Raw genomic sequence first — 26,816 nt, forward strand, 5'->3', positions numbered from 1 at the left:
TTTAGCAAATCTCTCACTGAAGGAGCAGCAAAGCTAAAAGGAATATGAAGCAGCCTTTCCTGTGCTACAAGGGCACTGCAGTCCCTTGGGAAGCAGTAGTTGAGTTTAATCCTTCCTTCAGCTGCCTTCAATATGCATGTCATTCTTTGTACAGGATTTCTTAGCTGTGAGTGTGTGTTACAAATCTGCTGTGTTCTCTCAAATCCTTTGCTGAGCCTCAATAGCTTATGTTGTGGTGCAGTTCAACAGTTGGGGACAGTAGGGTTTTTAAATTTAAAATGTAATAATTAAAAATATAAGTCCTAGGAAAGTTGCAATAGGACTTGGGGGGGAGGGGGCTGTGAGCTATATACTTGTTCTGCTGTGCATTGATATTTTGAAGCTATGTTATAAAGAAGCAGTGGAATGTAATTTAAGCCTTTGGGTTCTTTGGCAGTCACATAGTTCCTTATCAGCTGATGACACCCAGTTAGGACAAAAACTTGAGTGCCTCTTCTCTCTTGAGAGCTATAAAGCTTTCAAAGACATTTTTTGCCTGCAGTAGCCTTCTAATAGAGAGCTCTCTCACATAATTACTTGGATACTACTGAGATCATGCCCTATAATTGCTAGGAAAGGTGGTCTTACGGTTAAGGTACTGGTCAGAGTCAGAAGATCTGATTTTCGTTCCTGGTTTCGATGTGATTTTTGGCATGTCTTATTATCTGTAAAATAGGGATAATAATTTTCCTCCTATGGGGAATTCCAAAAGTATAATAATTGACAGTTGCAAAATGTGTGGAGATCTTTGAATGGAAAGGGATATAGAAATGTAAAATAGTAGTAATGTACCTACAGTAGAAGCCTATAAGAGACAGTTCAAGAACTAGTACTGACTGTTTTATCTTACTTACATTTCCAACATACTTTAGTAGAGTTTTCCAGTCCAAATCATGTAGTTAAAAGGCACTGGCATGTACGAGGTGCCCTGACTAAGGGAATTGCAGATAAATTGCACAATGTGGCTTTCAGTAAAATAGAACTCTTGATAACCCTTTTGCTGTGAATCCAGCTTTATGGGTGAATGAAGATGGAATGCTTATGGAATGAAGATGAGGCAGTTAAAGGGAATTCCTTGCTGACATATAGAAAGAGTGAAACCTGGACACGAATGGTTTAGTTTGCATTTGCATTTGCACCCCACCAATCTGAATCAGAAATATTTGTGGCCCTATGCTATATTTTAAGCTTTAACAGTCAGGCATCATATCCAAGTGGGTCTGACACTCACTGGGATAAAAATAATGCTGTAAGGTTAAAATTAGTGGCACAAAATAAATGTGTTATTGGCAAATAGAAAATCCCATATATTTCACTAGTGTTTGCTCCTAGTAAATAATTTGAACACTGTATCCGTTTTCCCCTCCTGGGAAATTGTCCGTTGTTTAATGTGGCCAGCATCGTGTAGAATGGGGGCTGCATTAATGATGCCCTGTCCCTGTTCTTGCCCACTTGTGTTTGATCCTGTAGTCAGCTGCAGAGTAATGTATGAAGTGACAAGGATGGTATCTTGATTGTATCCAGCTGCCTGGAACAAGTCAAGAGTAAAGATGCCTGTCATGTAGCAATAGCTTCACCAAAGCACCCATTGAAGAATATAAAGAAATATAACATGTAGCTTTTGAACATGTCCCTATTAAAGGAAAGTGGCGTATTAGACCCAAAGTCACTCCTGAGAGCAGATTAGGTTGTAGCCTTAACCACCATGTGTAAAGTTCCATTTTAACCATGCTTGGCTCTTAAACAATGTTAACTCTTTTTGAGCAGAACAGTTGTGTTCCCTTTAACAGGAAAATTGGTGCTGTTTTCCTGTCTTCTTGCATTAATTAAAGAGCCACATCCACACTTGAAAATGTTGGGTTCTTTTAAAACAAACTCAAAATAAAACAGTTACTTACATGTATTTCCTTCCCAGACATTCATTATTTAAAAATTCCTTGTTTCTCAATAGAAGCTTCTTCTAGCACTGTGAATTTTAATGTCACAAGTGCTCACATTAGTGTCACAGAATGAACTGAGTAGTAGCAGTTTGAAAGATGAAGCTGTTTAGGATCATTTAAGGAAGCACGTGGGGGCTTGGGGGGAATGAAGGGGCAGAAATAGGTTGAGTCAGGGAAAGCTTCGTAATGGAGAAATTTGTTAGTTTGTGTTATAATTTTTAAGGGAAATGATAGAAGCCTTTGAGCCATTTAAAACTAGACTGGAGAAAGCAATAGAAAATAAAGAACAATCCTTCAATTGCCCAAGAGAAAAGAACCCTAATAGATTGGAACCCAATAGGCTTTTCCCATACCTAGCTTCTGAATTTAACACCTAACTCAGAGAATTGGCAGTGATGGGAACATGTATAGAAAATGTAAGTTAAATAGCTATACTCTTGTTCAGAGCTATAAAAACTCATCAGAAGATTTTTGTTTACTGAGCAAGAATGAACTGTACAAAGCATGGGGGCTGAACAGTTATTACACAATGCAAATTTCCCTAAATGTACAGTGCATTCTGCCAAGATCTAAATGCTAGGCTGTCTCACCTGCTTGAGTATTTTTTTCCCTGTGGGAGTTGGTGGAGTGGTCCAGGGAACAGTATAAATGTAACTTCTCTAAGTAGCGTCCCTGAATCGTTTCAACTGAGTAAGCTCACTGTTTGTGGCAGTACTGGCTTTAACACCTCTGTTACTCTCTGCAGGTTTGGCGGGAGTTTCCTGACAGGCTGGTTGGGTATCCAGGTCGCCTGCATCTGTGGGACCATGAGATGAACAAATGGAAGTATGAATCAGAGTGGACCAATGAAGTCTCCATGGTGCTTACTGGAGCAGCTTTTTATCACAAGGTAGCACTCATTTCCAAGATAAATAGGAAGTGTATGGACTAACATTTCTGATAATTTTTCATTTGAGAATTCAAGTCTTAATTTTATTGTGCTGCTTATTTGGTCATTTACTACAGATGGCATTGCAAAACTTTTAAAAGTGGTATAATATTGATGGCACAGAAAGGTATTGTGTGAATTGTGTGTGGGGGAGTTAAATAGGAAAAAAAAAAGAAAAATCAATGTATTTTTTATATCCAGATAGAGCCCACATTGAGCTAGGTACTGTACAAATATATAGGAAGATGTGGTCCCTGCCCTGAAGAGCTTGCAATTTAATATACAACTTTTGGGAAACTCCTGACTTATACTTGAACTTTCAAATGTCTTTCTCAACCCTCAGTCCATCCTTGCAATCTTACCCTAATTATGGCAATGCAATTGTGTTTGTAAATAAAGGACCATATTTTCAGAAGAGATGTTCCTCTCCTTAGACATCTAAATAAAGTGGCCAGATTTTCAGAAGGGCTCAGCAGCTTCCGCTGAGAATAAACTGGGCCCATTTGAAAATCTGGCTCTCATGTTTGACCCCTTTCCCTCTTTGTTGTCTTTTGTCAGTGATGGCCTCTATCCACCTTTTTGTGGAGGCACAAAATATTACCTGATGCGTTCTTAGAAAATGAGAAGGTGCAGGCACCCTCAGAGCAAGCAAGGTGCCTGGAGATGCAGAAGAGACTCCAACAATACACCATATTAAATATTTAAAAGGATGGGGTGTGTTTTTGTCCACATCTGTAGCACTGTTTGGAGTTCATTTCGTGAGGCTATGGTTACAGTTTCTAGAGCAATTCAAAAACCAGTTGCAGACCTTCCTAAAGCTATATTCTCCTGCTCTGGCTATAGAAACACCTATTCTGTCTAGAACTGTTTTGGTGAACTTATAGAAAAACACAATTAAATAGTATAAGTTTGTGGGGCATGTTACTGCACAGTGAATACAGGATTGCAATTAAAGTTTTAAAAGAAGAAAAGCAAATGCAGAAATATTTCCTTTTTCTACACATGGGGTGTGGCAAAAAAGGCATAGTTGTTGTGCACAAATAGAGAGCCATCTTTGTGTGCCTAGCAGGCTAACGCTGTGACTGGCTAAAAGGAAGCAGCAACTCTTTCACTTTTAAGGTGAAATGTCACAAATGCAGCTCCAACCGCTAGACTGTGAGGATCAGGGTTTGCTCACATTCCATTCCTTAGTTGTCTACTGTTCCCAATAACTGGAATATTTTGCAGGGAGGCAGGCAGTCTCTGTAAATGTATTTAAAGTTGCATTCTCCTTTCTCCCTTACCTTTCTATCCTGCAGTATTTTAACTACCTTTACACCTACAAAATGCCTGGAGACATCAAGAACTGGGTGGACGCCCACATGAATTGTGAAGATATCGCCATGAATTTTCTAGTGGCAAATGTTACTGGCAAAGCAGTTATTAAGGTCTGATTTTCAGCAACTGTTATCTGATGTATCTCTCTAATGCAAAAATGTCACAAATTGACATGTGAGTTCAGTTTAGTGGGTTTTGAATATCCTCCTTTATCTGCTTTTTTCCTCTCATTTACCTCTGGAATGATTCTGTTTCCCTTCCACAATAGGAATAGCCCAGTTCATTGAGACTAGCACGCCAATTGGGAACACAGGATTGACTACTGATCATTGTGGCTGCCTACACAGAGAGGATAAGTTAAATTATAAAAAAATATTTGTTGAGTTTGCTGGGAGGAAAAAATCTCCAACTATCCTCACCCTATGTATCTTGACTGGCAACAGCTGATTTATAGGAATATTAATTGCAAGAATGTTAATTGCAAGATCAGTTTTAAATGAACTTTTTATCCCTGAATTAATTTCCTGACATATTTCGACATGTTTTCAGGTCTGGACATTCACTCTGTACATTCATTTCAAAGTGTGTCAACTTGGAATGAGATTTAGAGGCTGCCAGGCATTACTTCAATTAGCAAGGTCCGCTTTCCCGCCTGTCTATCATCATTTACCGGGACTGGTGGCTGTGTTTCCTAGAAAAGTCTTTAGAAGATAAAGTGTGTGTTTTTTCTGAAAAAGTTTTTGAGCTGTACAAGGGCACTGTAGAGTAATTTGGCACCTCAATGCAATTGGGGGAGTCTTGCAGAGTTTGCCAGTCAGCTATTAACTCAAGTGAGCAAAAGAGCGTCTGTTGGATTAAGGTTACGGTGAAGTATGGGAAGCTATATTTCATCACTGTTATGGCTGCAAGAACAAATGGTGTTTATACAGGGACCTTGGCAGTGAGAAACAGTCATTAAACAGGAATTAAGGAGCTTGTCATCGCTGCCACTTTTCAGTTACAGAAGGCAAAACCCCTCCAAACCATTTTTATTGGGCCCCTGTGAATTTTGCAGTTAACCGGGCCAGATGGAGCTGAATGAGGGAATGGCATGGCTTTTTTTCAAGTTTTCAAGAGGGCTCGACTTACACTGCAGGCATGTTCAGAGGCATTGCTCTACTTTCCAACCACGGGGATTAATATCCCTTCTGTCAATGATGATGTCTGTCGTGCCTTTGTGCAGGTGACCCCACGAAAGAAGTTTAAATGTCCAGAGTGCACAGCCATAGATGGATTGTCATTGGACCAGACACACATGGTGGAAAGGTGAGTGGGCCTCCTTTTATTGCTGAGGGTGCCTCACTGTGATTCCCAAGGCCAGTTTCTAGGTCTCTCTGAAATTAGGATTAAAAGTGTCCACTGCCCATATTCCTGAACTCTGAAATTGCTATCTAAATCTGGTCAACCCACATATGGGGTGATTCCTACAATGCGTAATAGGGTGCACTGCATGTGATCCGAAGTGACAAGTAATCTGTTTAAAGGAAGAGCTTTGAAAGGGCACCCAGTTCAACAGCTCGGTTGTAAAACACACAGATTGTATGAAATTTAGGTTGCCAACAATAGTTTTTATACAAATTTTTCATTTTATGATGGAAATTTAAATGTAATGAGTGTTCAAACATTTTTAAAAACACAGGAAGTTGATAAACTGTCAGAGAGCAATTGGCTAACAAGGATAAAAACGATTGATAAAGGGGAAGTGTTATTGATGCTGTAATAACTGATGTTGTTTATACAGTCTCTTTCCTCCAAAGATCCCAAAGCCCACTTCTCCTGCTGAAGTGCAGTCACCTGTGTGGTTGAACATGGCAGCTATTTAACAGTGGTTGCAACATTATATGATAGGGCGAATTATTTTTGAAAGGTGATATGTATTTGGAGAGACAGTTTTGTAAAGCTTTTAGAGCAAAATATTGGGAATCAGAAACATCTGAGTTCTGTTCTGCACTCTGCAGTTGACTAGTTTTGTAACTTTGGAAAAGACACTAAAGCTTTCTGTGCCTCAACTTCTCAACAGGGAAAATATTTACTTACCTTTTGTAAAGTGCTTTGAGATGCTTGTATATAAAGGGCTATCTGAGAATAAAATATTACTTCTTAATTATTTGTTGGGAGTTTAGCCAGAATCCCAGAACTGACACACCTACATACCCCAAGCATGTCCTATGAGCTCTTTAGTCTGTTGTGTCTCCTCTGCAGGCCTCGTGGCTATAGTCTGCTGAGTGGTTAGTATATATGTTCCTTCCTTCCAAGATCAGTTATACTGCTGCATATTTTATGTTCCGACTTACTTTTTATCAGTCATTCTCACTTTGTCAAGTGCACGGAATAACGCATTTGGTCACAAACACATTTGGAGAAAAATAATCTGAAATGCACACATGCCTCCCCTTCATGGGAGGAAGAAACAACGGAAGCAATAATGCTGTGGGAGACCTATACTAGTGATGATAGTAAACAACAAATTAGACATGTTTGTGGCTGATAGGGCAGTAAAATAGGCCAATGGAAGTCTTAGCTGCAGGGGCATTAAGTCATGAAACAGGAATAAATTTTTTCAAATGTATTAAGAGGACAGTGATCAATTGTTGTCTGTATCCACTGAATGTATGACAACAAATAACTGGCTTAATCTGGAGCAAGGAAGATTTAGGTTGGATATTAGGAAAAATGTTATAACTATAAAGATAGGTAAGCACTGGACTACACTTCCAAGTGAGGTAGTGGAATCTCCATCATTGGAGGTTTTTAAGAACAGATTGGACCAACATCTGTTATGGATGATGTAAGTACACTTGGTTCTACCTCAGCTCAAGTGGCTGGATTAGATGTCCTCTCAGGTCTCTTTCAGGCTTGTATATCTGTGATTCTATGCTAGTCCCTTTAAAAAATACACAGCAAAAATGCAGGCTCTGTTCCAAAAACATTATAATTTTATCAAAAGAATATGTTATCTATCATGTAACAATAATGGTGTCCCAAAAGTAAAATGTTACTGACAGTTTAGTGAGTATACTCTCAAACTGTGTTCTTCCCCACATTTAAGTTTCTACCAGTGGAGATAACTAAGCTGGAGAAAGTGTCAGAAAGTAATAGCAAATCAAATTTGTTTATAAAACTACTTGATTGTCCAGCTAGAGGAATTTAGCAAGGAATTTAGCAACTGCGCCTTGGAGAAGAACTGCAGTGATACGCAACTGGGATATAGTCACATTTGATTTTTATATTTTAAAGATTGCCCTTACTCTTTAGGTTGACCTGGCTTCAGCAGTATAAACCATTAGTTGTTGTTAGAGTGTGAGCGGACATACCAACCAACTGTCAGGGTCCATGTAGTCCCATGTTACTACTGTTACTACATGTTACTACTGTCAATTTGAAATTAGTGGGCGCTAGCTGAAAAACTTGCAGGTGTTTTTTATGGAATCCCATAAGCTACCTATTTGTTTTAATGTGGTGATAAACTACAGGATTCTCAGTGCAAGTTCCCATTAACTTAGCAATGGATAGAATTCTGCTTTGGTTTCAGGGCTTAGCATCCATACCTATAATTCATGCAGACACTGGTCAGATATGTCAACTGTCTTCTGTTAGGTTAGGAGAGAATCTAAATGAAAGAGGTGCCCATGTCAACAAGAAACTTTGAAGAACAATTCTTATAGTTAACTATGTTAAGAAGGCCAATGGCATTTTGGGATGTATAAGTAGGGGCATAGCGAGCAGGTCGAGGGACGTGATCGTTCCCCTCTATTCGACATTGGTGAGGCCTCATCTGGAGTACTGTGTCCAGTTTTGGGCCCCACACTTCAAGAAGGATGTGGATAAATTGGAGAGAGTCCAGCGAAGGGCAACAAAAATGATTAGGGGTCTGGAACACATGAGTTATGAGGAGAGGCTGAGGGAGCTGGGATTTTTTAGCCTGCAGAAGAGAAGAATGAGGGGGGATTTGATAGCTGCTTTCAACTACCTGAAAGGGGGTTCCAAAGAGGATGGCTCTAGACTGTTCTCAATGGTAGCAGATGACAGAACGAGGAGTAATGGTCTCAAGCTGCAGTGGGGGAGGTTTAGATTGGATATTAGGAAAAACTTTTTTCTAAGAGGGTGGTGAAACACTGGAATGCGTTACCTAGGGAGGTGGTAGAATCTCCTTCCTTAGAGGTTTTTAAGGTCAGGCTTGACAAAGCCCTGGCTGGGATGATTTAACTGGGAATTGGTCCTGCTTCGAGCAGGGGGTTGGACTAGATGACCTTCTGGGGTCCCTTCCAACCCTTATATTCTATGATTCTATGTAATATCCAGGGCCCAGAATGATGCCTTGGGATATATGACAGTGTTCCATAACAGGTCCATTTGCATACCAGACTACTGATTCCCTGGAATGCACACGTTGGTCTTAGCATTTGAGTTACTACCAGGTCCAAATGACCGGGGATCAAGCTATTGTTGTGAAATGGATGGCATACAGGGCTACTAATGGAGGTAGAGTTTTTGCTTTGGGGTTTCTTTTTCAAAACCAGCACAGTGACCCACAGATACCAGGAGGTGGCTGTTTAGTGACATGTGAAAAGAGTTGGTGATCTTCATCCTATTCCTTGAGGACAGATGATCACCTGGCAAAACCATCTGTGGGCCCATTGTTGGCAGTCTCAGCAGGGAGAAAGGAGTGACTAGATGATGAAAACTGAACTCTTTTCTTATCTGAGAGGTTATGCTAAAATTAGGTCTGGTTACAGGGGAGAGAAGAGATTCTCTTTGAATCAGATTCAAAGGCTTGATTGGCCAGAAAGCTGATCCAATCTGTCAAAGCCACCTGAAGTTTTGTTCTTCAATTCACACTAACTTAATTTCATGTTGAGCACAATTCTGTGTTGTTGGCAAAGTAAGGAAAAGATTAAATAATTCTTGGAAGCAAAGATGCGTGTGTTAATTTAAATGTGCAGAGCTATGAAAGCTGGCGAGCCAAAACACCTGCCCCTCTGTATGAGATAACCTACTATGTTTTCTTGGCTTCCTAGCATAAAATGTTTAATGCTTTAGGTGTCTGTGTTGTTTTGTGTTATCCAGAATTGGCAGATCCTGCAGAATGCAAGCTGGACCTGTTCAGCTCCTTGCAGGAGATGAAAGCTTCCCTGCTAGGGAGGCACTTCTCCCCATAGACACGTTGTACGACTTGTGTCTGACACATTTTTTGGTTTAAAATTTTTTTTTAAATGCTGTTCTTCAGCCTTGTTCTGATGTTTGCTGAGAAGTGACTTTTGTGAGTGAAGGTGAAAGTTCATTAAGGATTTTAATTTGGATTTTTCCTTTTATAATTTCTTTTTAAAAGGAAGCAGCTTTCATGATGGTTACACGTGACATGTTGGCAGCCTGAATAGTCTATCCCCAGAATAAGTACAGCATGAGCCACAGCAATGTAAGATTTCCCTACAGTGTTTTCTGCCATTCTGCCTAATCTTTGACCTAGATGGATGACCTCTGGAGGGAACAGTGTAACAGCCGTGTTAGTCTGTATTCGCAAAAAGAAAAGGAGTACTTGTGGTACCTTAGAGACTAACCAATTTATTTGAGCATGAGCTTTCGTGAGCTACAGCTCACTTCATCGGATGCATACCGTGGAAACTGCAGCAGACTTTATATACACACAGAGATCATGAAACAATACCTCCTCCCACCCCACTGTCCTGCTGGTAATAGCTTATCTAAAGTGATCATCAAGTTGGGCCATTTCCAGCACAAATCCAGGTTTTCTCACCCTCCACCCCCCTCCACACAAACTCACTCTCCTGCTGGTAATAGCCCATCCAAAGTGACAACTCTCTACACAATGTGCATGATAATCAAGGTGGGCCATTTCCTGCACAAATCCAGGTTCTCTCACCCCCTGACCCCCCTCCAAAAAACACACACACAGACTCACTCTCCTGCTGGTAATAGCTCATCCAAAGTGACCACTCTCCCTACAATGTGCATGATAATCAAGGTGGGCCATGTCCAGCACAAATCCAGGCTTTCTCACCCCCGCCCCTTTTCCCCCCCTTTTCCCGGGGACACACAAACTCACTCTCCTGCTGGCAATAGCTCATCCAAACTGACCACTCTCCAAGTTTAAATCCAAGTTTAACCACAACGTCTGGGGGGGGGTTAGGAAAAAACAAGGGGAAATAGGCTACCTTGCATAATGACTTAGCCACTCCCAGTCTCTATTTAAGCCTAAATTAATAGTATCCAATTTGCAAATGAATTCCAATTCAGCAGTTTCTCGCTGGAGTCTGGATTTGAAGTTTTTTTGTTTTAAGATAGCGACCTTCATGTCTGTGATTGCGTGACCAGAGAGATTGAAGTGTTCTCCGACTGGTTTATGAATGTTATAATTCTTGACATCTGATTTGTGTCCATTTATTCTTTTACGTAGAGACTGTCCAGTTTGAGCAATGTAAATGGCAGAGGGGCATTGCTGGCACATGATGGCATATATCACATTGGTGGATGTGCAGGTGAACGAGCCTCTGATAGTGTGGCTGATGTTATTAGACCCTGTGATGGTGTCCCCTGAATAGATATGTGGGCACAGTTGGCAACGGGCTTTGTTGCAAGGATAAGTTCCTGGGTTAGTGGTTCTGTTGTGTGGTATGTGGTTGTTGGTGAGTATTTGCTTCAGGTTGCGGGACTGTCTGTAGGCAAGGACTGGCCTGTCTCCCAAGATTTGTGAGAGTGTTGGGTCATCCTTTAGGATAGGTTGTAGATCCTTAATAATGCGTTGGAGGGGTTTTAGTTGGGGGCTGAAGGTGACGGCTAGTGGCGTTCTGTTATTTTCTTTGTTAGGCCTGTCCTGTAGTATGTAACTTCTGGGAACTCTTCTGGCTCTATCAATCTGTTTCTTCACTTCCGCAGGTGGGTATTGTAGTTGTAAGAAAGCTTGACAGAGATCTTGTAGGTGTTTGTCTCTGTCTGAGGGGTTGGAGCAAATGCGGTTGTATCACAGAGCTTGGCTGGAGACGATGGATAGTGTGGTGTGGTCAGGGTGAAAGCTGGAGGCATGTAGGTAGGAATAGTGGTCAGTAGGTTTCCGGTATAGGGTGGTGTTTATGTGACCATCGCTTATTAGCACTGTAGTGTCCATGAAGTGGATCTCTTGTGTGGACTGGACCAGGCTGAGGTTGATGGTGGGATGGAAGTTGTTGAAATTATGGTGGAATTCCTCAAGGGCTTCTTTTCCATGGGTCCAGATGATGAAGATGTCATCAATATAGCGCAAGTAGAGTAGGGGCTTTAGGGGACGAGAGCTGAGGAAGCGTTGTTCTAAATCAGCCATAAAAATGTTGGCATACTGTGGGGCCATGCGGGTACCGATAGCAGTGCCAGTGATCTGAAGGTATACAATGTCCCCAAATGTAAAATAGTTATGGGTAAGGACAAAGTCACAAAGTTCAGCCACCAGGTTAGCCGTGACATTATCAGGGATAGTGTTCTTGCAACAAATAGTATCCTTGCAACAAAGCCCGTTGCCAACTGTGCCCACATATCTATTCAGGGGACACCATCACAGGGCCTAATAACATCAGCCACACTATCAGAGGCTCGTTCACCTGCATATCCACCAATGTGATATATGCCATCATGTGCCAGCAATGCCCCTCTGCCATTTACATTGGTCAAACTGAACAGTCTCTACGTAAAAGAATAAATGGACACAAATCAGATGTCAAGAATTATAACATTCATAAACCAGTCGGAGAACACTTCAATCTCTCTGGTCACGCAATCACAGACATGAAGGTCGCTATCTTAAAACAAAAAAATTTCAAATCCAGACTCCAGCGAGAAACTGCTGAATTGGAATTCATTTGCAAATTGGATACTATTAATTTAGGCTTAAATAGAGACTGGGAGTGGCTAAGTCATTATGCAAGGTAGCCTATTTCCCCTTGTTTTTTCCTAACCCCCCCCCCAGACGTTGTGGTTAAACTTGGATTTAAACTTGGAGAGTGGTCAGTTTGGATGAGCTATTGCCAGCAGGAGAGTGAGTTTGTGTGTCCCCGGGAAAAGGGGCGGGGGTGAGAAAGCCTGGATTTGTGCTGGACATGGCCCACCTTGATTATCATGCACATTGTAGGGAGAGTGGTCACTTTGGATGAGCTATTACCAGCAGGAGAGTGAGTCTGTGTGTGTGTTTTTTGGAGGGGGGTCAGGGGGTGAGAGAACCTGGATTTGTGTAGGAAATGGCCCACCTTGATTATCATGCACATTGTGTAGAGAGTTGTCACTTTGGATGAGCTATTACCAGCAGGAGAGTGAGTTTGTGTGTGGGGGGGTGGAGGGTGAGAAAACCTGGATTTGTGCTGGAAATGGCCCAACTTGATGATCACTTTAGATAAGCTATTACCAGCAGGACAGTGGGGTGGGAGGAGGTATTGTTTCATGATCTCTGTGTGTATATAAAGTCTGCTGCAGTTTCCACGGTATGCATCCGATGAAGTGAGCTGTAGCTCACGAAAGCTCATGCTCAAATAAATTGGTTAGTCTCTAAGGTGCCACAAGTACTCCTTTTCTTCTCTAGAGGGAAGAGGATCCATTCAGTTTCGGTTTTTGCTTGTGGGCTGCTATTTAGTGCCAGTTCTGACAGTGGCTTTTATGATGTGGACACCTGCCCATTGGGAACTAGACTGAGACAACAAACTGACTATTGCTATGTTACAATGACTTTCAGTCATTATTAGTCTGGGCAGGAGTTGAAACCGTAACCTAGAAGTGAAAGGCTCTGTATTCCATAAGCCACTGAGGGACAGCCGTTATACAAACTTCTCGTGCAAACTTCTCACGCACGGTTCTTTTAGTCCATCTAGCTCCTGGAACTCTGTGCTATTCCATTTGCAGGACTTCAACACACAACTTGGATTATGCACCCCAGCCAAAATTTTCAAAAGTAACTTGTGAGAGGGTGGATGTTCGGCACTTTCTGAAAATCAGTGCCTTTGATGGTGGCTCAGAGTGGACACCCAAAAATTGAGACACTAAAAATCACTTTGAAAACCTTGACCCTGAATCCTAATCTTCTGCACTCTATATTGTTCTAGTCCTACTCCTCTAGTCCCCACATTCCTCTCTCTGCCAGTGCACCCTAACTATGCCCTACAACAGCCCTGGGTAGTCCACATTTTGGACAACTGGTTCTTTCTCTCCCTCAGTTCTGACCTACAGTTCCGTTACTATTCCAGGCCTGGGCCTTTCCTGGGCAGAGAATATTTGTGCCAATTTATCAGGTGTTCTGTGATGCACCCTGTTGCTCCCATTTTACCCTCCAGACTCCTCCTTGTTTGTTTCCTACTGTAAGGATTTGAACACCTTTGGGGGGGAAAAGAGGGCGAGGGCAGAGCATGAATCGTCTGCACTGCTTAGCTTCAAACCCTTTCCACATTTTTAAGCTAGTACGAGAGTGACTGTTACAGGTTGAAAACAACTGTGCAGAAATGTAGCACTTTCAAAAACTCTGACTCTGTTTTCAATTGTTTACTCTTACTGTAGTTAAACAGGGAGCTAAAGGATGGCTTAAAAGATGAGGAATTAACTTTTGAAATCCAGTCTTGAGAGTTTGTTGGGTAGTGCTGAAGCAGTCCCCATTGCAAAACTGTCACACTTGGTGTGATTGGCCAAGTCTGCTCAGGAAAGCTATATTGGAGACTGAATGACCCCCTCACCCTTAGAAGGGTTGAAAGTGAGCATGGGGGTGGAGAGCAGGAGAGACTTGCCCTGAGACTGTTTACAGCACACCACTGTCTGGAGCAGTCCTAGCTTGCTTTCTCTAGCCAAAATTCTTGCTACTCTTTTGTCTGTTCTTTTAATTTGTGACCAGCAAAAGAAGCAGTGACCCTTTATTTTGTGAATGGCTCTCCATTGTTTGAGCATCTTGGAGGCTCACTTGCTGTGACTTTCAGTGTCAGAAGCTTTTTAAAACTATTGTGCTAAACACAGACCTAAAATTAGCTAAACACTGGCTGAGATAAGATTAGCTAGGTTTTCCTTACTCTGCCTCCACCACTCCCTGCCTTGCAATGAAGAGATTAAAGGGGGACTGTAAGGTTAAAAATCATGCACTTTAAAAAAACAAATAACCCTCTCTGTTACTCTGCTACTGACACCTGAGATTATTACAAGTGAAAGAATGATCAGAAATCTAATTAATTTTTCACTAATTTTGATGCTTTACTGTTCAATTTTGCTTCATATGGACAGACAGACGCATCAGTTTCACTTTAGTTTTTTATTTTGCTTCACTTTTAGGGTCCCAAGCACAATCAATGCTGCTGACTTCATACAGGAATGTTTGTTTATTTAGTAAAGAAAAACCATTTCTGATGGAGTCTAAAAACCAGAAATAACATTTCCATAGGTCTTCAGTTTCATAAATGCTTGGTTTTTGCAAAACCTTCATTATGAGTTAAATTTGACCCACCAGTGGCACTTTGAGATGTGTTGGCAGCTAATCTGTTCTACTTTACAGCATGTGTTGCTTTAAGAATGACTGGAATTCTAGGGGGAGGGAGAAGGGAAGCTCTGACCTCCATGTGCACATGTGTTGCTGGCAGCATCCCCTTGCTCTTCACTGTGATTAAATGGATAAATCGAAGAGCACTAGCCCTCTTCCAAACCCTCTGTGTAGCGAGACTCCCTCTCCTATTTCCTAGTAGCCAGTGTGGAGAAATCTTTCCAGGAACATGAGAGAAGGTTATTGAGTTCTTTTTAAACTTGCATCTGATGAAGTGGGTATTCACCCACGAAATCTTATGCTCCAATACGTCTGTTAGTCTATAAGATGCCACAGGACTCTTTGCTGCTTTTTAAACTAGTTATTTTGGGGTGGGAGTAAGTAGCTGGCATGGTCACTTAGTTACATTGCTGTCTTTTTCACACAGGTCTGAATGCATCAATAAGTTTGCCTCTGTCTTTGGGACCATGCCCCTGAAAGTGGTGGAGCATCGTGCTGATCCTGTCCTGTACAAAGATGACTTCCCTGAGAAATTGAAGAGCTTCCCCAACATCGGCAGCTTGTAAAAGGCAGCTTGGCAGCAAACTTGAATATAAAAAACAGTGAGAGAAAAAAGATGACCAGTGCTAAGATGAGCCTGAGGCCTTGAAGGAAAATGCCAGCGTGTGGGTTATAACTGAGGGGAAGGGGATTAATGCCAGGTTCTGATATATTAGTCCGTCCTTCACAATACACAGAACAGTAATGCAGAGCACAGAAGCTATTTCTGTATTACAGACACATACAGGACAGACTCTATGCTTGAGTCTACTGAAAATGCCAAATGCTTTTTTCCAGTGGAGGTTGCTTATACGGAAGAATAGAGCAGAATCTTGCTGTGTAAGGGTGCCTTACATGACTCACCTGTTCTGTTAAATATACTCTTTTAGTTTGATGCAATCACCAGTATAAATGCAAACTGCTTTCAATACTGGCTACAATATGTATCCAGCCTGTTTTTCCCCCTGTGAGGATGGCATGCCTACCTCCATTGAGGTTAGTTGTTGGCTTTAAGTAATTGAGCAACAAAGATCCCTGCCTGGCTTTTTTGCTTAGCAAGATAAATGTTTTTCTTAAAAAAAATAAAAAATATAATACAATATTTTGTCATAGGGTTTAGGGGGCTAAACATTTTTGCATTAAATGAAAAATATTTCAGTGGGTATTAACACAGATCACAGCCAATGGGACGGTCTCCTTAATTTAAAGACTTAGGGTATGTCTACACTACCTGCCAGATTGGCAGGTAGTGATCGATCTATCGGGGATCGATTTATCGTGTCTACTGTAGACGTGATAAATTGATCGCCAATCGCTCTGCCATCGACTCCTGTACTCCACCGCAGCAAGAGGCGGAAGCGGAGTCAACGGGGGAGCAGCGGCAGTTGACCCTGCACCGTGAGGACGCGAGGTAAGTCGACCTAAGATATGTCAACTTCAGCCACGCTATTCTCGTAGCTGAAGTTGCGTATCTTAGGTCGATTCCCCCCCCCCAGCCCCCTTTCCCCAGTGTAGACCAGGCCTTAGACTATCCCTACCATCACTACACCTCTCGTGTGTGTATAAATCTCAGGTATTCTGCTATACTCATAGAAGCGAAGTCCATTCAATATAAAAGACATTTTATGGAGAGGAAAATGTATCTTCTGGCCTTACTGTGTTTTTGCTATCCCCAAAGCCTACTCTTATCAAGGTGGAACAGTTGTTTGTTCATTTGGCGTGTCCATGTACTGGGGTAACAGCTAAGATGCATGTTTGTATATGTGAACCCTCTTCAGAAAACAATGTGCTGTAGGATAGATTGTCGTACACCTCCATCTGCAGGACTTCGACTTTACAGCTAGTGCGTGTATGTGGAATATATTAATAACACATACTTAGCAAGCAAACCCACACAAGCTGCTCTCATTTGAAAAATTGCCAAGTGTTAGCCTGTGATTAACCTAGAGAACGCAGTGCCACAGGATCTTACTTGAACAAATGGCTTAGTATAATTTTTAAAGGTTAGACATTTGTTATGGTGAGTCAAGCTGTTTCTCCATGGTTAAAGTTGATCTGAATATTATCTGTCTACACTAGAGACAATAAAATTTTCAAGGATGATCAGTCCTCGTGCTCCAGCATATAAACTGATCCCAAGCTGGAACCAGAGAGGAAGTCTCCTCTTTACCCAAATGGTATAGTGTCCATCTATTTGGTGCATTATGGGCAGTTTGCACTTTCCTTACTAGCAAACTGTTAGAGGCATCATATTTGATGGACAATCTTTCTGTTACAGTATGACCATTCTTATAGTTCTGCCAAACCCCAAACAGCAGGGCAAGTGTTAGCACTCTTAGTTCATCCCTCTGCCTTGAGAGTGACAGGCAGCAATGGCAAAAAAATCAAATGGAAGTCAGGCCAGAAACAGGAAACATCTGCTCCCTGTTTCTGTCACCCCAGTAAAACTTCCCTCATTGCCCAACACTGTGGAGGTGTTGGGAATGAGAAGCCTGTTAGAACAGTAGCTGTGAGGGGATACTTCAATTTAGAACTCCCAAGGGAAGTGTCTATAAACCAGAGGTGGGCAAACTACGGCCTGCTGGCCACAGCCAACCCACGGGACCCTCCTGCCCGGCCCCTGAGTTCCTGGCCCGGGAGGCTAGCGCCTGACGCCTCCCCTGCTGCCTCCCCTCCCGTGCAGCCTCAGCACCCCGCGCTGCTGGCGTAACGCTCTGGGCGGCCGGGCAGCGCAGTTGCAGAGCCGTAGCCTGACCCGGTGCTCTGGGCGGTATGGCTGTAGCACCACCAGCCACCGGTGCTCCAGGCAGCGCAGTAAGGAGGCAGGGGGGTTGGATAGAGGGCAGGGGAGTTCGGGGGTGTGGATAGGGGTCGGGGCGGTCAGAGAACGGGGAACAGGGGGGTTGTATGGGGCAGAGGTCCCGGGGGGGCAGTTAGGAATGGGGGGAGGGTTGGATGGGGCAACAGGGGGCAGTCGGGTGGAGGATCCGGGAGGGGTCAGGGGACAGGGAATGGAGGGTTAGATGGGGCAGGAATCCTGGGGGAGCTGTCAGGGGGTGAGAAGTGGGGGGGGTTGGATAGGAGGCGGGGGCCAGGCCACTCCTGGCTGTTTGGGGAGACACAGCCTCCCCTAATCGGCCCTCCATACAATTTTGGAAACCCGATGTGGCCCTCAGGCCAAAAAGTTTGCCCGCCCCTGCTGTAAACTAAATTCTCTCATTCTTAGGAATGTTTTAATTACCGATAAATTCTAGGACTTGTTTCTAGGGCCTTGCAGTCTTTGCTATGTTCTGACTGTGCTGTGGGGGATGGTAGTAGGCAATGGCGGGGATAGCTGTCCCAGTGATGGTAATGCTAATGACTTTTTGCATATAGGGGGTACCACTGGGTGAGGAACACTGTTTCTCTGCTGCTGAACAGTTCTTCCCTGCAGCCTCCACACATGCACTTACTTCCTGAGTCTGTTAGTTTATGTCTGAATTATGTCCTTGTCCCACAGACTGCAGCTCACTTTCCATTAAGCAGCTTGTTTTTAAAAGGGAAATTATGACAGCATAATATGCTACTGAATTGACCCAGAGGTGGGGGGGGGGTCTCAGGATGGCAGAGGTTTGGGAGTGTTCCAGAGAGAGAACTTCTCCCCTGCACACAGTCTTGAAAGTGCTGCAACCTAGTAGTTCCTTCTCAAGTTCATAGGCAAAGGTTGCGTGTAGTTTTTGCACAAACACTTATAGCACAAGGCAGATTTCAGACTGGGGGGAATATGATGGCCTAGAAATAGAAGTGGTGGGTGGCAGCCTGACAAAGAAGAGCTCTGTTTAGCTCGAAAGCTTCTCTCTCACCAGCAGAAGTTGGTCCAATAAAAGATTTTACCTCACCCACCTTGTCTCTCTGAAACCCACCTAAAGTCATCTCTAGGTTTGACACTAAGTGGGCAACAGCCCCTCATGGCCAAGATCTTTTGGGCTTGAGCAAGTGTATCTTCCTTGATAAGCCCAAGAGCCATTACGTCAATTAACCTGTCACATTTTGTCCTGCATCATTTCACAGGTGTTTTTTATATTCCAAACTCTGTTTAATGATGGTATGTCTCCGTTCTGTGGTATGGAAAGTGATCAGAATATAAAGTTGGGCAGCTGTCTAAGTCTATAAGCTGGGCCACTTCCTCAACCCATTTATAATTGTTGTTTGTTTCTGAAAAAGATTCAAAAACTGTAAAATAGCAAAGTGTGTGTGAGAGAGAATTGGGATGATTCTATTGTCGGTCATTAAATTAAGAGAATAGTTACCTGTTCAGCTTGTATGTTTTATTAAAAAAATTAGCTCAAAAATATTGATTGTGTTCTGTTTTACTTCTGAAGAGGTGATTGTGTACATTCCATAAGGAACTGTGGAAGTATTCTGAAAGGAAAACTGCAGGGATTGATTCTTTTTGCTAAATAAATCTGTATTAAAACATGAATATCCACAACACTCTCTAGAAATAATCATTATTATTTTAACATCTTCACAACTGTTAATGGTGCTCGTGTCTTTCAGTGGGAGTTTTTACTCTGGACAAACTCTTCCCATATACCCCTCCAGAGAGGGTAGATTTGCCATTATTTGACAGTACTATTGAAGGTTTGGGGGGCTGGGGGGTGGGGAGGAAGGATAACTTCCCTTTTACTCAATTGTTTAATTGTAATGCTATGGATGTGTCAGAATTCATCGCTTCCCACTTTGCTGGGAGTGGTCACTCTTTGCAGCATTAAGGGTTATGTGCTTAGGAGATAATTTGGGAGACCTTTGAAATGACCCACCTGAATAAAAGAAGGGGACTTCCTTACAAACAAGGAGGCTGCAAACATGAAGGGTCTGGATCTTGGGAGAAGGGCAGGTGGATAAGCTATCTTGACAGTGGCATTCTTTGCAATGGCAGCTTCTTATTTCCTCTCTGTTCAGAGACACTGCCATGTGTTTATTAAAATACATTGCATGCTGCAAAATTACCGAAATGATGGTGGGGGCACCTTGTCATTTGTATAGGAGGACAAAGTGGGATGGTTACCCAGCCAATTGTGCAAGTCTCAGGGATACATTTTTAGCCTCACTGACCCTGTAAATGATTTGTCAGCTCAGTCTCTTGCCCACTGCAGAGCTCTGCTATCTGATTACAGGACATGCCGATTAAGTCCCCAGCGTTCTGAACTGCTGCTTTCCTGCTGTCTCGAGCTCTTACACTGAGTCCCGCCCCCCATTGCACCTTCACTAGTATTACTTTAACTTGCTTTACTGCAGCAGCTATCTTTCTAACTGCCTTTAATATTCAGCTCAACCGTCAGCTCTTCGAACCCTGGATGCCTAAATTTGGCTCCTAAATCCATATGAAAATAAAAGTGGCCTTATTTTCAAAGGTTCTCAGGACCTGCAACTCCCATTTCTTTCAGTTCATGGGTGAGCGTTAAAGCGGGCCACTTGTGTTAAGGTGCCTAAGTATGGATTTAGGAGGCTTACTTTTAGGCATTTGGGTTTGAAAATACTGACCTGAGCTTTATGACGACAGATTATTCTATCAAATGAGGTCACTCTGTGGATGCTTGTGCAGATGCAGTATGGAAGCAGAGTCTGTTATGCTGTAATAGACCTCTATAAGAATGCCGTTTGCTTGGAAGCATCCCACAGTGGTTTATTGGCCACACAGAAATCTACTCATCCACCAATGAAATATAGCCTCGTCCGCAGTGAAGAATCATCACGGTTGTAACAGCAAAACTACAACCGTGTAGTCAAGAGGTGAAAAGTGGTGGGCTGATTCAGGGAAGCAGATTGTAATGATCTGAGCTGGAATTGAGGGAGGACAAAGGTAAGTATTCCAGTTTTCTTGGAATTAGTTTTAAAGGCTCACGGATTTTCAATTTATCGGAACAGCTGCAGGGCTTATTTTTTTCAAAATCAAACAGTAGCTTCCACTTCTACAGGATGGATGTTTCATTTTCCTGCTGTCATGTAGACTCTTCCTTGCAGTAAAAGCAGGGGTAAGGGGGAGAAACAGAGACAAAACTGCACTGTCCAGTGCCTATAGCAGATGCTATGTGAGGTGGAACCTGGGAAAAGCTAAGTTAGCTGCGCTGTCTTGCTGAGGAGCTGCGAAGAGCAGAGCAAAGACCATTGAGAAGTTCGAACCGTACTGACAGACAATGGGAGCCCAAGAAAGTTGTTGTGGCAAAAACAAAAAACCTTCCCCCAAGCCCAACAATAACTGCATCTCTCCGCTGGAAGCTGCATGGTCTTGAGCTAAACAGCTGCAGCTCCCTTCACATGAGCATTTGAGCCACTAAAAAAATCCAGCTCCCAGAAACCAGTTTGCAAACATACCTGGGTAGGGAGGAGGAGGAGGATCTTTATGCTGCATTCCACCTCCCCTCTCTGTCCTCCCTTCATTGCAATCTGTCTGAGAGCAAGGTTAGCTAGGACAGTGTAGATTCACATTTGATATTAGTGGGGCTTTTAGCCTTGCACCACACTTGTGTGCAAGTCCACATTCCTCACAAGCAATAAAGTGAAGATGCTTCAGGTACTCAGAGCATTCGCACTCCCCTCTCTGTGAGTTGCTCACTTAAGCCCCTCCGGGAGGTCAGTCAGTATTTATTGTTCCTGTTGTTACAGTTGACTAAACAGAGGTGCAGAGAAGCTGTGAGTTACCCAAGTTCTTGCACAGTCTTCCTAGGCAAAGCTGGGAATAGAACCCAGGCATCCCAGCCCTGTGTCTTAGCAACATGGCCATCCTTTTCTTTCTGGAGCACTGGAAAGCCCCAAGACTGTCTTGGTTATGCGTGTGAGCATGACTTGGCCTGCCCTTGTTTGAAGCGGTTTAAAATCGTTCCCAGTGCGCTCAGTGTAATTGTAGTTTGAGGTAAACTGCTGGTAAGCGGTCCCATGTCTGCTGATCTTCAGGATTCCAGTGTCTGCCAGGATCTTGTAGCTGCTGCTTCCATGGCAACTTGTGGTTTTCGTTCAGGGGTGACAGCAACAATTGAGGCAATTAGCTGAAATGGAGTGGTGGGGATGGTGGCCAGGGCATTACACACCTGAGGAAACACAGCACAACCCTGATGGCTATTCACAGCAGAAATCCTGGCAATACTGCAAGGCTGCCTGCTCGCTGTCTTCGTTTTCTGGAGATGGTTGCAACAATTCTCCAAATCTATCCCTGAATGCCTTGATTGTCTGTTTACTTGGAGAAAGACGGAATGCTTTAACTCCTTCCTCTCCAGACTGGAGTGACAGCTCTGCAATCCTTTCTATCCCACCTTGGGAGATGGCCACGACGTGGGATTACTATACTTCTACAGTATCTGTGCAAGGCCAAGCAGTGGGGATTAAAGTTTTGTCCACACAACAGGCACCAATGATGCAGGCTTCCTTTTTCACTGTCCCCTATCGCTGCAAGGAAGCTCGGTCCCTGTGGCCCATTCACTTAGCCTCTTTGCTGAAACTCGTAACACAGAGTTGCGGGTTTGTTTGTTTTTTGGCGGCCATTTGTCCATGAAGAGCTGGCCTGAGACTCCAGCAACTCATTTCACATGACACAAAGAACAGCTATAGGATGGTAATAATTTTCAATCATCATCAGTCACTGTGATACAAGGCATAAAGATGAAAGGCTTCATACATCATTCCCAGTCTTCTGAGCCACACAGTTCCCCAGTCATTCTCTATGTACATATATGAAATGATAACCTGGCACTCATGGCTCTGAAATGAGTTCAGTCATGAAGGAATGAATCACAGCTTGTATGGAGACTGCCACTTATGGGGAGGTATTCTGTTACAAACTGGTACAGAAGGACCAGTAATGCTGTTTCTTGAATTGGAATCTTCTAATCCACTTTATTTGCTGGGCTGGTGCATTAGTTGGAATATAGAGCAGTGATGCATGTCCTGCCCACTCCTTTTGCACCTCTTCTCCTCTGGGCTAATATAGTTCAGCTTTTATATGGACAAAGGTCAGTTCAAGTCCCAAATGTAGGTCTGGTTTAAAAACAAGCTTTTCCAAAACCAAACATCACTGGAAATGTTTCCATAGTGCTGTTTGTATAACTACGGAAACAGTTTCATTTGCAGGAATAATTTTCTCTTGCATGTTTGTGGCATCCAAAATGGTGCACCAGTCTGCTAAAGTATGCATAGAACTGTACACAAATGTGAACGTGACTAGATGGTTTTAATTGCACAAGGGGAGTATAGTGCAAAAAGTAAGCAAAACTGTCAATCTTTAGAATTCTTCCCATTTTTAATTATTTGTTTAACACTTGTAAATAAATAAATCCTCCTTTTAAAGACAGAAAGCATAGATTTGAACCTTACAGCATCTCTTTAATTTTTGTATGTTTGGTTACTTTGTCATTTTGTTGTATTTTATTTTCAGTGAAGAACGATGCTTTTGAGAGTGTAAATCTGCAAACTTCTGTTGTTGTTGTTGTTTGTTGTTTGTTGATGACTGTAATGCACCCAGAGGTGTGACGGGGGACTCTCAAAACAGCTAGACAAGAATGCTGGCCGAAAAACATACAACCAGAAACTCAATCCTGAAATCAGATCAATGTGGGGGGATCCTTGAGCTTCCACTGAGCACCCTTGAAGTCAATGGGCCTCCAGCATGAATGCAAGGCTCCACCCAAGTAGATCTAACGGTAAGAATGGAGCCTGAAACTTGGACGAGATACAAGTGAGGGAGAGAACAAACAGGAGGATGGAGAAGGGAAAGCCAGGCTTCCATAAACATAATCAGATGGTGACTGAAGACTTGTGTTGGTGCGCAAAAGTATTTTTTGGCTGAATGGCTAGTTCACTTCTTGATAGATTTTTGACTGAAGTTATGCTTCATGGGGGATTGGACTGAGGAGTGAATTGGAATTTTCTGTTGGTTCTAATGGAGACACAAGGAGCGTGAGGCATAAGCACTTTCATGAGAAGCAATGGGTTCCAGGAGCATTCAGCTGGGTGGTAAAAATCTGCTTCCTGCCACACCCCCACTTGCACTTTATTTTTGTTGAGGTTCAGACCCTCGGTCACGGGTTTCAATGTGACCAATAAAATGTCAAAGTATGGAACCAGTGTGCAGGTGCCCCTTTTGACCCATGCATGATGGACACCCGCACAACTGTCATCACTTAGCATCTCACTCTTACCTGCTCATGTGGTGCACACCTGTGGCCACTTGGCAATGAACCTGAACCGCTCAGATCAAAGGCCCCTTTGTTCCCTCGTGCGTGTGTTTATTTTTGACCCACCTTTCATATAGCTGTGAGCTGTTTTACTCATGAATATACTTATATTTCACAGCTGGTTTACTCGATTTTCTAGGTAATTTTTTAAACTATCGAGAGTTTTGTGACTGTATATTACTGGAATTATGGGCCAGATCCTCAGTGTATTTCCATTGAAGTCAGTGCTGATTCACACCAACTGAGGACCTGGCCCTATAATTTTACCCTTGCTGAGTGTATCCAGGCCACTTTATACAGGTTAGAAAAAAAGATCTAAATGTAAAAGAATTGAAAAGTGAAGTCCAGGAAGAAAGCAGCAAAAGGAGTAAACTACTAGGTGTGAGCATCTGTCTTTGTCTCGTCATTGTTACAAATAGTCTGAACATTTATGCAGTTGAGACGGGGAAGTGGAAGATCTTTTACAAGTAATAAACTCATATTTGTCTCAGATTAAATGCAACACCTTAACACATGGGCGCCATATGGCCATAAACAGATGCAGCTTTCATGTATTTTGCCTTTTTCCACAAAGGTGCAGGTTGTGATTGGTCCATATTATTAAAGATTAGTCGCCTGCTTTTAAAAAAGAAAGAGGAAAAGAACCCAAAGCTGTTTTGGACTAGTAGCATTTTTGAAAAAATTGCTTTTCATTTGCATGTTTAGTACACTAACACAGAGAGAGAGAGAGAGGTCGCACTTGCCAAAAGAGAAGGGATGTTACCCTTGGTGTCCTCACCAAATCCCCATGCGGGAAATTACATTCTGCCTCCCTAAATTCCTCTTGGAGTTTCAGTTGGAAACTAGCCTCTGCCACAAAGGTTGGTTGTGGGGAGGTGCTGTGGTCTAATCCACCTCCGCCACGGCCTCAGACAGGTGCTGAGCAGGGCATCCAACGTCCCCAGCTGTAAAACAATGCTTCCTAGTTCTTATGGATGTGGTGCCGTTATCTGTTTGTACAGTGCTCTGAATATGTGAAAGCCCAGGCTAAATATCGCTACGTATAAGCTCCATTATTGTAGGTTTAATTTTAAAAATGCTATCATTAGCCCTACTCAGAGGGCTCAGCAAAGGGCCCAGCCTTCCATGTCAACCTTCAAACGAAGAGCAAATTTTTATGCTGGTTGTGTAAACCCCTGAAAACAGGAAATACTAAAACTGGGTTTAAGCCGCCAACAAACAAGGCTTTGCCAGCATGTGGAGAATCTGACATCTAGTGCTTGAGGGCCAGAGGAATTTTTCTCTTACAAGTGATCCAGCCCATGGAGAGGAATAGACAAGGGTTACACAAAATTTTAGTGTTAGTTACACGGTGCCTTGTGAGAGGGAAAACAGTTATGCTATATCTGAGCTAATGTGACACTTGGCAGCTCACTGAAAGCTAAACAAGAGACCCCTGTGCAAGCACGACAGTTTGAGTGCGTCTCAGCTCCGCATGGGCCCAAAGGGCAAAGTTCAGATCCCAATCCAAGCGTTATCAGAGTTTGGAGCTAGTCGGGAATGCAGAGGTTTGGGCTAATCCCAGTTACTGGCTGCTGGTGGCGAACCTGATGAGTTTGCAAGATTAGTCTGTAGATTCTCAGCATAAAAATATGGCTGCAGCTGGAGGTGATTCCCCAAAGGAAAGCAACAGAAGATTTCCCCACAGAGCACTAATTTCCTTCACTCGGAGCTGAAGCAGTGGAGAAGGTGTGAAAAAGCAGAGCAAAGGGACCAACAGGAGACAAAACCTGCTCCATAGCCTCTAGTCTCGGCCTCGTCCTGCCCTTGAGAAGCTGCAAACTGGGGATCCACTCAAGCTGGTACTAGCAGCCCCTCTGGTGTGGGAAGAGCTAATGCTGGTTGAAGGGCATTGCTAAGGGAGAGACTGAACCTTGTCTGATCATCATCGAGCCCATCTTTGAAACTTGGCAGCGGCTGAGAGTGCAAGGGACCCTGGGTGGTAAGGCCCAGCAGGCTCCCACTGGACTCTTAGCCACCTGTGACATGGGGAAAGGGGTTGTGGCTGGTGAGTTTTGAATACCTGACACATGGGACAAAGTTGCCCTCTTGGAGGCTAATTCCCAATACACTCATGTTTCCCCTTTGTCCCTCAGAAACCTGGAGTCACTATATCTGAGCTATTATAGCCAATGGCCTATTGAAATGCAGTGTGGTCTACTGGTTAGTACAGGACTGAGGAGTTTTATTCTTGGATTTTATTCCCGCTGCCGCTGCTGACTTGTGGGACCTTTGACAAATCACTTCGCTTTTCCATGCCTCTGTTTCCCCATCTGTGAAGTGGGGTGTATTATCAGATGGCTTCATTCGTTACTATTTGGGAAGTGTTCTGAGACCATAAAGTGAAGGAGCTGGAGAAGCGCCAGGTATTATTTATTGCTTTAGAGGGTTTGATCTCCCCCAGCAGAAATAATTCCTCATACTATGCAGTGGGAATAGTATCACCCGCTTACCTCTGATCATGCTCTCCAGTTCACCTACTACCAGCCACGTTAAAGTGCACTCTTTGTAGGTGCGAAAAGCACTCACTAGCTTTACGTTTGCCTGTGGGGTATTGCCAGGGCTGGGTTTTGGCTGCTAACAATCTCTTTGTGTGGGGGTCGAGGCAGCAGTCCTATGAGCTGCCACCTGTTGTTAATCTAGCACCGGCTAATCCATTCTGCACTGTGTCAGCAGTTCAAAAGGGCACTGTTAGAATTTTTTGCCAACTTCAATTAATGTGAGATTTTGGAGGCCCCCTCTGATCGCATTTCATCTGTCATGAAGTCAGGAACAAAATA

At 43.1% G+C, this 26,816-nt stretch overlaps 1 protein-coding gene across 2 annotated transcripts in view; it reads left to right on the top strand.

Annotated features, from left to right (window-relative positions):
• Nucleotides 1-16,213, top strand: part of EXT2 (exostosin glycosyltransferase 2) — a 95,944-nt gene extending 79,731 nt beyond the window's left edge. For both annotated transcript variants that reach the window (XM_075129540.1, XM_048853907.2), the window contains 4 exons: nt 2,725-2,868; nt 4,206-4,334; nt 5,447-5,529; nt 15,177-16,213. In XM_075129540.1, the coding sequence (XP_074985641.1) occupies nt 2,725-2,868; nt 4,206-4,334; nt 5,447-5,529; nt 15,177-15,315 (495 nt within the window). In that variant the 3' untranslated portion in view covers nt 15,316-16,213. The remainder of the gene's footprint in view (nt 1-2,724; nt 2,869-4,205; nt 4,335-5,446; nt 5,530-15,176) is intronic.
• Nucleotides 16,214-26,816: the final 10,603 nt, after the last annotated feature.

The sequence above is a fragment of the Caretta caretta genome, chromosome 6 (assembly GCF_965140235.1).
Source record: "Caretta caretta isolate rCarCar2 chromosome 6, rCarCar1.hap1, whole genome shotgun sequence".
Lineage (NCBI taxonomy): Eukaryota > Metazoa > Chordata > Testudines > Cheloniidae > Caretta > Caretta caretta.